The sequence below is a fragment of the Chenopodium album genome, chromosome 17 (genome assembly GCF_948465745.1).
Source record: "Chenopodium album chromosome 17, dcCheAlbu1.1, whole genome shotgun sequence".
In the NCBI taxonomy this organism is placed as follows: Eukaryota; Viridiplantae; Streptophyta; class Magnoliopsida; order Caryophyllales; family Amaranthaceae; genus Chenopodium; species Chenopodium album.
Window position 1 is genome coordinate 51,314,726 of NC_137850.1, and position 10,951 is coordinate 51,325,676.

Genomic DNA, 10,951 nt, shown 5'->3' on the forward strand with positions numbered 1-10,951 from the left:
TTTCACCAATAATATATATAGTTATAATATTCATTTTAGGGTCGGTATATTATATATTTTTTGTGATGTTCTATATGTGATTTAATAATGTTCTTTATTAGAAAACATGATGTATTTCATAGTTGTTTGTAATGTACAATTATTTTTTAAAACTATATCTTTTTCCTTATGTTCATAATTATATCATAAAATTATTTTTATTAGATTTTTTAATGGATTATTTTAAATGTCCATGTTCTTTTATTGTAATTGCAATGTACTTTTATTGTCACATAATATTCATTGCTTATTGTGAAATGCTCTTTGAATTTTGTCTTTGGATCATGACAGGTATATATATAAGTTATGTTCATTACATAATATTATCATGCTCTTTAATAATATTACGGATGTTCTTTAGATCTGAAAAACAATCATCAATAGAGGAGATCTCAAAAGAATATCGTCATCAACTTTCATATTCCTAATTTTAAAAAAAAATATATGTAGTTAGTGATAATTAATATTATAAAAATATATAGAATTAATAAATGATATATTATCTTAAAAAAATATTATAATAATTCAAAGAACATACAAAATAAATCCAAGAACATCAAAGCAAAGAACATAAAGGATAAAAATAAAGAACATTCATATAATTGTTTAATAATTATAATAACGAACATAAGTGCAATTTATGAAGGAAATCATCTTTAACATTTGACAAAATATAAAGAACATCATCTTCAACCTTTGACAAAAGAAAAGAACATCATCTTCAACCTTTGTCATATGGATCTCAAATTCATAAATATCAAAATTGAAAAAAAAAACAATGATATTTACAATAATTGTGCAAAATAATAACGAAATATAATCAACCTAATACGCAAAATTCTAAAATTAGAATAATAACAAATTAAATTAAATTACCTTCTCCAATCCATCGATTACAATGTCCTCATAGTTTGCTCTGTATTTTTCTCTCTACAAAATTCTTTATAAACTTTCTCTCTCTTAATTCGAAATTTAAATATGGTGAAATTTAATTTTGAAAGTTATGTAAAAATTGAGAATATCACGTTAAATCCCATGAATTGTGCAAGAGATTGATTTTTTTTTTTTTTTTAAATAACAAACTAACAGCTTGCAAATGAAATGTAAAAAACGCATCATTTAATACTAGGTATACCATGAGCATGGTACACCCTGATGTACTATGCAATTTTCATAGTGCAAGATGTAATAAGAGATTTGCTCCTATTTCTTAAATAATAATAATTCTTTTCAGCCTCCTAATTCTCTATCAATGCAACTTGGTCTTGCTATAAAATTATACTTTGGGGCCGCCATCAATAATGTATTTGATGATGGACCCATAAATTTATTTATTTTTTCATATTTTTTGGATTGTTTTCTTCATTTGATAATCTCTCTAAGAACGTTTTGCTCATTTTGGATAGTCACAATTCTACCTAATTTTGTGGGATTTGAGTATATTTTAGACGTTAAGTAACTTTTGTATATATTCGGTGTACAGTAATTTCCTGTACATTGAGAGTCACTTTTATCATCACTTTTACAATTTTTTGGATAATTTTTATAAATAAAGCATTAATACTTCGTAACTTTTATTTATGTCAGGGTAACTTTTATTCATATTAGGGTTTTTTTATTCATTTTAGAGTAACTTTATAACGGATGTACAATATTTTATTGTACATCCGATTCATTTAAAAGTTTGCCTTAGACATAATAAGATTGAAACTATGAATTTGGAGTTGTAAACTTGTGATTGATAATGAGTAATAATGATCATAGAAATTAATAATGTATCTTTTGCTGTAAACACAATGTTCATTTAATTTTATTTTCCACTTGACAAACTTTGATTTGTCACAAGTATATTCCCAATCTCATATGCTCTTCAAATTAAAATAAAAACAATATAATAAAGAAATAAAGAATAACCTTAGATAAAAAGCATTATAGATAAAACCTTAAAATTTTATCTGTTCTCTCTCTTTAAACCTAGCCACCATAGCAAAACTTAGGAGTTGCCATCAATTTTATTGGTGGTAAGCCCCAAATTCTTCTTTAATTTAATGCTTTTAGCCAATAAAGATCACCAACAATATGGTGATTATAGTCGGTCCCTCCATGTAGGGTTTAGTCAGTCCTTCCATGTAGGTTTTTTTTTTTTTTTTTTTTTTTTTTTGTGCAGTGATACAAATTTGGAAAATTAGTCTTGCAAATTTGTGGAATTGCAGGTTTGTTGATATAGGAGTGCAGATTTAGAATATTCGTCTTGCAAAGTTGCAGATTTTGATGACCAATCAAATTTTATCACTTTTGCGACTATACATCAATGGAGCTCCGTCAAAAATGATGCAAATACATCTAAAATTATTCAGGAGCTAGCAGTTCAGAAGCGATGCCATTAGTTAAGGGTGTTTAATTCTTGAATTGAGAATTTAAATCTCTTAATGAATGATTGTAAGTGCCGAATAACTATTACTTCCTCCGTTTCTTATACTTGCAACACAGCCTTTTTCACAATATTTAAGAAAAGTGGGTCTCATTTGATTTAAAACAATTAAAATGGAGGAGAGAGATAGTTAAGAGTATAATTTAGTGGGCCATGAGATTATAATAAGGATAATAATACAACTTTTGACATAAAATATTTTCCAATTATAGTGTGTTGCAACTATTATAACATTTCCATTTTAGAAAGTGTTGCAACTATAAAGAAACAGAGAAAGTATTATTTAATAAAATCGCCTCTACCGATTCCATTAAAAAATAAAAGAAACATTATAGATATGGGGCCTCACTAACAGGCCAGTGAATCTCATATATCCTGAAAATGCATTGATATTGATTACCTCAAAACCTTCAAAGTAGCAACAAACTCAAGTATCTGCGTGGTACTTTCCAAGTAGGCAGTAGGTTGCATGCTCCCTTCATTTCAATGAATAATCAACCTCGTTTTCTCACTCTTTACAGTGTAGAATCATGAATATAAAATCATATATACTCCTAATTTGGGCACACATATTTTTATACGTATTTGAGAAAAATCTTTTTTTGGTTGGCTCTTTTATTTTTTATAAATTTTATATAAAAATAATTAAAAGAATTATTTTTTTTCATCATTCAATCTTGTCCTTTCTAGATCATATATAGGGATAGAAGTAATACGAACTACGAAGTATATTATTAAGTGGCCTCCAATTGTGTCACAATACATATAATTACATGCTCCCATGTCATTATATATGATGTGAGAGGGGAGGGGGGTGTGGCTATTTATTTGATAAAAGGGACATTATTTTAGTTTTTCCAAATGATTTTCTTATCTATTCACCATTTTTGCCGCTTCTAATCCACACCTTTCCTTCCCAAGGTTATATTCAATCAACATACACTATGCTTTTCTTTTCATAATATATTTATGGATAATAAAAAAAATACATGGCTATTTTCTAGCTTTAGTTAAGTTCTTTTACAAGAAATTGAGACTTGAAAAGATGATGGAGTGTGTATTAAGTGATCTTAATTCTATTCAAAAAAAAAAAAAAAAAAAAAAAAAAAAAAAAAAAAAAAAAAGTGACTTAATATACGGAGTATCATTTTGCACATTATTTGATTAATACAAGCAAAATAATTATTTGGTGGAGTCATTTTATGACTTAAAAAGTTTTGTATTCCAACAGGGATGATATATTGAATACATATTAATTAGTAAATTTTCATAGAGACATGAATTACAGATTTAGGGCATGTTTACTTCAGCTTAATTTCAGTTCAGTTCAGTTCAGCTCCAATCAGTTTAGCTCCAATCAGTTCAGTTCAGTTCAGCTCCTAATTTCCTTCTCTCATAAAATATTCAGTTCAACTCAGTTCAGTTCAGTTCAGCTCTAATCAGTTCTGTTCAGTTCAGCTCCAATCAGTTTAGTAAATGTAAATAGGGCCTTATAGTATGTATATACAAATTACAGAGTATATACAAGTATAAGCAATATTTATGTGCCACACATTCAAGCTATTTGAATTGTAATTTATAATTGAGTTCAGCCATCCATATAAAATCAAATAACCACAAGTATTTGAATTAAAAAAATTTGAAAAAAGAAATTTGGAAAAAGAAATTGAAAAAAAAAAAAAAGAAAAGAAAACTACATGCATAGAATTAATAATGAGTGTTTTATAAATAAACCTACGCCCACTGGCCACATTGGTCACAAAGTCTTCACCCCGTGATTAAGTCCCTTGAAAAGAACAAAATGATAGTCATATGTTTCAATCAAAATCCAAAGCTATATACGAAACCACTTACGGAGTACAATATTTTAGACGACCCTTTCTCCATCTATCCTTTCTACCTATCTACATCCATCATTCTCTCACTCTCAAATTATTTAAGTCTTAGTGTGTTACTAGTAATTAGCCTTTGTAACTTATACTCCAATTCAATCAATTCAATATATACTGAAAAAGATAATGGAAGTAACAAATAACAATGAACAAAAACCTCCCACCTTGTTTAAACCTTCAAACTCCATGCCAATTTCAGATGATCAGTCTCCATCATGCTCCATAGAAGAAGTAGAAGCTCAAATAATTTCAACAAAAGCAAAAAATGAAAATCTCCAATATCAACCTATTTATAACTTGGATCTTAGCTTATGCAGCAATGATTTTGAAGAGCAAGACGACTATGATCCAAAACTCGATCTTATCGGTGGTTTCAACAAGGATATAAGTCCAATTTCAAATGTAGCAGAGAGATTGGGAGAAGCAAGGGTTTTCTCATGCAACTATTGCCAAAGAAAATTCTACAGCTCCCAAGCACTTGGGGGCCATCAAAATGCACACAAAAGAGAGAGAACACTAGCGAAACGCGACCAACGGATGATGACTTCAACAACATTTGGTAGCTATCATCTGCCTCAACATTTCTACAAGAGCAACAGAGCATTAACATCATCATCATACCCTAGCAATATTTCAGCCCTTCCTCTTTATGGCTTATATTATAATAAGCACAACAACAACAACAACAATCTTATTAGACCTCTAGGAATACAAGTTCACTCATTGATACATAAACCGCCTTATGGATCAATGGTTCCTATGATTGATCTGCAACCAGCAATTGGGCGTCTTGCAATTGGCTCATCATCTTCTTCAAATAATAACTCTGGGCCGCCTGGCCATGGTGTTGCACGGTTTGATAGTGTTCATCATCACAAGAATTCTCAGCCATTGGATAGACATAATAATATTGGAGGAGGGCTTTGTTGGAAGGAAACTGTCAATGTTCTTAAGACTAGTCTTAAACAAGATCATGATCATTTGCATAAGCTTGACTTGTCTCTTAAGCTTTAATGCATGCTAACCCGTTCACTTTTAGTTGCAATACTTTGTTTGACTAAAAATGTAAGAGTTTTTTGGTCAAACTTTATATTATTGCAATCAAGTATAAGTGAACGCAGGAAGTTCATGTAGGTTGTTTAGCCTTAGTTTGATTGAAATTTATTTCATATATATTTTTATTTTTAATATATCTAGGCTTGATATCATTTACCCTTTAATTCCTTGAATTAAACCTTATATTACACGAAGTAGCTAGGTTAACGAATGTATTTATGTTGAAAAAAGAGTTGAGCTATATGCTTTAGATTTTGAGGTCTAAATTCTATGTTACTTGAAGTCTTAAATTAGCTCCAAGCTTGAAATTTGATACCAACTTACCAAGTATCTGTACATAGTTGCATCCTTTATTTTTATTTTATTTTACTTTAATGATGTTTTTTTTCCTTCAACGTTATCGACGAGATTATATATGTGAGGGCTATTAATAGAGGCGAGGCTATAGATACTAACACTGAAAGTGGCTTGGTGCAATTTTGTTGAATAAGGCCCTAAAATCATTTTTTTGGAGGAAAAATATGTTACTAAATTCAAAAACCAGGGCCCTTTTATAGTAGTTTCACTTAGGGAGCCTTGTGCGATCGACCACCCTGCACATGCTTAGAACCACCCTTGGTTATTAATAACAAAGAACCTAGATAATGTATGACTCGCGACTTCACTAGCTGGAAGCCAATATAATTCCTTAGCTATATTACTTCTTTTGTTACATATTAATTGTAACAAATGAATATTTTATATCTCATGGATAATACCCCTTTGTTGCAATTAATATTTAACGGAAAAAATATATTGATGAATGAAGCATCAAATTAAATATTTCTTTATTTTCAATGACATCATTTTTCCCGTTGAACACTGCAAAATCTAACTAGTAATTGATTTGCTACCTAAGAGATCTCCAAATTATAGTGGGGTTTGTCAAAAAAAAAAAAAAAAATTATAGTGGGTCACAATTGATTATTTAGCGCGTCCATATCCACTAATTATTCACAATTTCACACTATAGTCCATAGATCTTTAAGTCAAGGAAATTTGTACAGTGCAAGATAATACGGAGTATTAATTTTCCATGTAGCCAGTAAGTACAACATGCTACTTTTAATATTTAGGCCTTGTAATAAATTTCCGTAGGAAGTTGTATTTTATGGAAAATTATTTCTCAAATGAAATTCCTAGGAAAATCTTTAAGTTATTTGATTATGACAATAAAAAGTTGGAATTCGCATTAAATTTTATTGACCAAGGGGGTTTAGGTAATTTACTTTTTATGTTTTGAGGGAAGTAAAAATTCCCATGATTTCCAACTTTTCATAAATTTTCACTTATCCTAATTTTTTTTGTCAACCAAACAAACCCTTAGATGTCACGGAGTATATATCATACGCGTATATTAATATTTTCGTTGGTTAAATTTTGAGAATTATTTTTGAAACAAATCTATATATTACTATGCACATACTCGAAATCCCTTAAGAAAGTAAAGATTCAATGAAGGCCGAATTTTTTTTTAGAGGATCTATAATGCTCAATTGCTCATCATCAACTTCAGCTAGCTTAGTGGCTAGGTGATCAATCATACTCTATATCCATATCACATTATTATCACATAAGTATATATTGATTAGGTTAAAATTTAAAATAAAAAAACAAAGCTGTCATTTTACCCAGGATATCATGCAGAAGCAAAAGATTTACGTAATAATTTGGTTTGTAATTGTCCCAGGACCAGATATTGATGACGTGATTTGCGATTCTTCAGATAAAGAAAGCCAAATATCCGATCACTTTCTTTCTTTCTTTCATACAAAAAGAAAGGATTTAAACATAATGTTAATGTTAATCTTACTTTAACTCAGTCAAACATTAGTGTTGACTTTGTTTGTGTTTATTTTGTTTTATATTTTTGGATTAGTTGTATAACTCGATGGAGAAGTAAGATGCAGTTTTATTATTAACTTAAAATTATAATTGTCGTAAAAAATTAGGCAAATTTCATTTTTTTTAATCTAGATGATGATCCGATACTAATACGAAGTATTCAATAATCAATCTTCTCAAGTTACACCTTTGTTTAGGATGATAAGGAGGTTTGGAGAGTGGTTTGGGGTCTTGGGGGTCCCCCGAAGCTTTGCCATTTTGTTTGGAAGGCCTGCAAGGGTAGCATGGCTCTTAAGAAGGAGCTGCATAGATGCCATATTGCCCCGGATGATCGATGTGGTGGATGCGGTTTGGAGGTGGAATCCATTGCCCATGCTTTATTGAGTGCCGGTGTGGGCAGCAGGTTTGGAGCTATTATGAGCTATCAGATATTATTGCAGACTCTCCCCGACATGCCCGCTTGCTGAGTGGCTATTATGGATGAACAATAGAGTGGAGAGGGGTGTGTTGAGAAGGATTATGACCATTGCGTGAGCTGTTTGGTTCTGCCAAAACAAGAGAGCTTATGCAAGTGAGCAGCTGGATGTATTTTATGTTGCCGCAGGTTTCATTCGAATTGTACACGAACATAGTTCGTATGCCGTGAAAGTGCTCCAATGCCCTTCTTGTGCTAGGCAAGTCAGTGAGACTAAATGGAAGTGTCCTCAAACCGGCATCGTAAAGATTAATGTGGATGCTCGCGTTGGTGTTGGTGCTGCAAGCGGCCTTGGTGCGGTGGCCAGGGATGACAAAGGTAAAATTTTGTGGGCTGCTACCAAGAAAGTACCTGCTAGCTGGCCTGTGGAAGTTGCGGAGGCTGCAGCTGTTCGCTTTGGTTACAAAGTTGCGAGGAGAATGGGTCATGCAAAGGTGTGGGTAATGGGTTGAAGGTGATGCATTAACTGTTGCGAGCAAAATAGGCAAAGCTGAACTTGGTTTCTCCCCTTTGTGGCTGATTTATGATGATATTCGGTTATTAGCTAGCTCATTTCATGTTTTCAATATTTCTCATGTACGTAGAGCAGGATATACAATAGCCCACCTTGTAGCAAGATGGGATACCCGTAGTTGTTTGGAGCTTATTTGTATTGACTCTATTCCACAAGGTGTTTTAGCCTTGGCGGAACTTAATTTGGAATAAATTTCCTCCTATCGTTTTCCCTTACACCTTTGCTGTTATTTATTTATATGAAGTATGCTTTTTCACAATCAGTTTCAATCACATTAGACAACGTACTATCACTCCTGATGTATGTGAAATTGGGCTCAAATCCAAGACGTTAGACATGTAATATTGTAAGGTATACTGAGAAATAAGTATCCAAAAACAACATTGGGCTCAAATCCCAGACATTAGACATGTAATAAGTAATATTGTAATGTATACTAAGATATAAGTATCCAAAAACAACCATGAAGACTCTAAAGTCATAGACTTTATTCAACCATCACCATGTCATGTGCATGTAGATATGAAACTGATATTGGTTCCTTTACCTTCCCCGGAGTTGGTGGAAACTGAAAACTCACCTTGTAACTTTGAGGTCATGAATTTGAGCCTCACCAACTACATTTGCTTGAGTGTAGGGAGATTCCCTTACCTCCCCCCTCTATTTTCAAGCATTGACCAGCTAAGTTAGGCTGGTTTAACTTGTGAGAGGTGTTAATTCAGTAGGATCCTTTATCTTATCTTACTAAAAAAAATAATAATAATAATAATAATAAAATAAATAAATAACGCAATAGTTTGCCGTTATTTTCTTTTTAAAAAAAATGGTATCCAATCCCTTTGCAACTCTAAATCTCTAATCCTAGCCGGTCATAGGATACAAGTTTAGTATCGATTATAACACCACACAGTGATATCATCAACATGATAACAATGTTCTATTATGGAAATCACAACTGTATCAGCAGTATCACTTACATTAGAGCACAAGTGACCATTATATATTGAGTATTCATGATAACTGCTCAAGTTGCGCCATCAAGCACATTCATCTAGAGGCAAACATGCTACTTCTCCATCACTGACTTTACAGAGTTCATCCAACGAATGTATTCAGCCTTCTCTTTATAATTTACATAGTTGTGCAAGAAAGCACAAAGTGTATCATCTATCTGCCTTTCTTCCAAGAATTCATACAGTGAATCTTGTAGCTCATCATCCAACTCCCTAAAAACAAAAATATAGGTGCGAGGAAGAATAAGCAAATAGCTCATGGGAAGAAACTATCAGATGAGAAAAATGAAAAAATCACAAATTTTTCAGCAGATCGATATTGCTAAACAAGAAAGTAACTGCCACAAGTGATTGCCTTTATTTATATGAAAGCTACATTGAAGCTTCACTAAAGGGGAAACTCAACACATTTGTATCCTTTAATCTCATGAGATAAGCGAATCAAACAAGAAACAATTAGATTAGCATAACATCACTACCTGAATTTAGGACCAGTATAAGGGTTAAGTGGCACCTTAGCCTGCTGACGCACAAAAAGTTTAGAGATTGCTATAGTGTCAGGCCAAGCAGAGCAGACGAACTCGAGGACTTGGTTAGAGTTGTTCTTGAAAATACTAACTATCATCGATATATGCAATTGAACATCCTGGCCAGGCAGACCAGCTTTCTCGCCCTGGTTAGGAACATGGACTGAACCATTAAACATAGTGACTTCGAGTTTAATCACTTCATTCTCTCCAAATCGTTTTTCCAAGCTAATCCACTGCTCACCAGGCCGCTCAACCACCTTGAATCCATTGATCTCAGAAGGTGGCTGTGAAAAGAAACATGAGAAAATCCAAACAACAACAGAGAATAGAAGAATTCTAAAGAGTGAAGGTAAATTATTTATTGGCAGAAAACGAATTAAGCTTCTAGTTCCACAATTTAAAAGGTGTTATTGACATTGACAATAAAACAATTTCGTCTATTAAAGATACTTGGTATAGCAAATCCATCAATGCACATAATTAATCCACTAAGAGATGCATGAATTTGCATTTGATTGACTAATCCCGATAATTAAGAGAATGCGATGATTTCCTTAACAACAATAAATAATGAATCACTTACTACACTTGAAAAATAATGCATTTAAAGGGAAAAAATAAAACCTGTTGGAGAGGGGAACGATCAACTTCATATTGAATCTCATTGCGGAGAAGTCGCAAGGTATTCGCATCAATGCTCGACTTTCTCATTTGGGTGACATAACTGCTGCTGCTTCTTCTTACATAACCAGGAATCAGATTTAAGGAAACTAGTTTCTGGGTTTCAAACATTAATCCTTTTTGGAGCAATTGAATTGCTCTTGCTCGTCCTATCATTTCTTCCCAGATTTTTTTTTTTGGGGTTTTTCGGGGGTTTAGGGTTCTAAGCTTCTAAAGCCTTATTTTAAGCAATAAAACAAACTTTTTTTGAGGAAATACAAGTTTATCCTAGGAGACAAAAGTGTAATTTTCGTGGTGAAAATTGGTAAAATCGCTACCTGCTGTGATATACGAAATTTGTTTATCACGGAGATTAATCGGGGTAGCCTCAACTTTTAACGAGATACAAAGATTACAAACAAGCCAACTACCACTTTGGGCCATTTTAATTAAATTT

General features: G+C 32.2%; 2 protein-coding genes across 2 annotated transcripts; one reads left to right on the forward strand and one right to left on the reverse strand.

Moving 5' to 3' along the window:
* The first annotated feature begins 4,488 nt into the window (after positions 1-4,488).
* Positions 4,489-5,376, forward strand: LOC145589294 (zinc finger protein 1-like). The gene has a single exon (XM_081645816.1). The coding sequence runs from the start codon at positions 4,489-4,491 to the stop codon at positions 5,374-5,376; it is 888 nt and encodes a 295-aa protein (XP_081501942.1).
* Positions 5,377-9,241: 3,865 nt separating this feature from the next.
* LOC145588663 (uncharacterized protein At2g39795, mitochondrial-like) lies at positions 9,242-10,695 on the reverse strand. Its single transcript, XM_081645278.1, has 3 exons — positions 10,459-10,695; positions 9,784-10,118; positions 9,242-9,517 (listed from the first exon to the last, which is right to left on the reverse strand). Exons 1-3 carry the CDS (start codon positions 10,669-10,671, stop codon positions 9,358-9,360), a joined length of 708 nt encoding a protein of 235 aa, XP_081501404.1. The 5' UTR covers positions 10,672-10,695; the 3' UTR covers positions 9,242-9,357.
* Between the last annotated feature and the right edge of the window lie 256 nt (positions 10,696-10,951).

Coding starts and splice junctions, on each gene's coding strand:
- LOC145588663 (XM_081645278.1), bottom strand. CDS start 10,671: ATGATAGGACGAGCAAGAGCAATTCAATTGCTCCAAAAAGGATTAATG. Junction 10,119..10,458: donor ATCGTTCCCCTCTCCAACAG/GTTTTATTTTTT, acceptor TTCTTTTCACAG/CCACCTTCTGAGATCAATGG. Junction 9,518..9,783: donor TATACTGGTCCTAAATTCAG/GTAGTGATGTTA, acceptor TTTTGTTTTTAG/GGAGTTGGATGATGAGCTAC.
- LOC145589294 (XM_081645816.1), top strand. CDS start 4,489: ATGGAAGTAACAAATAACAATGAACAAAAACCTCCCACCTTGTTTAAA.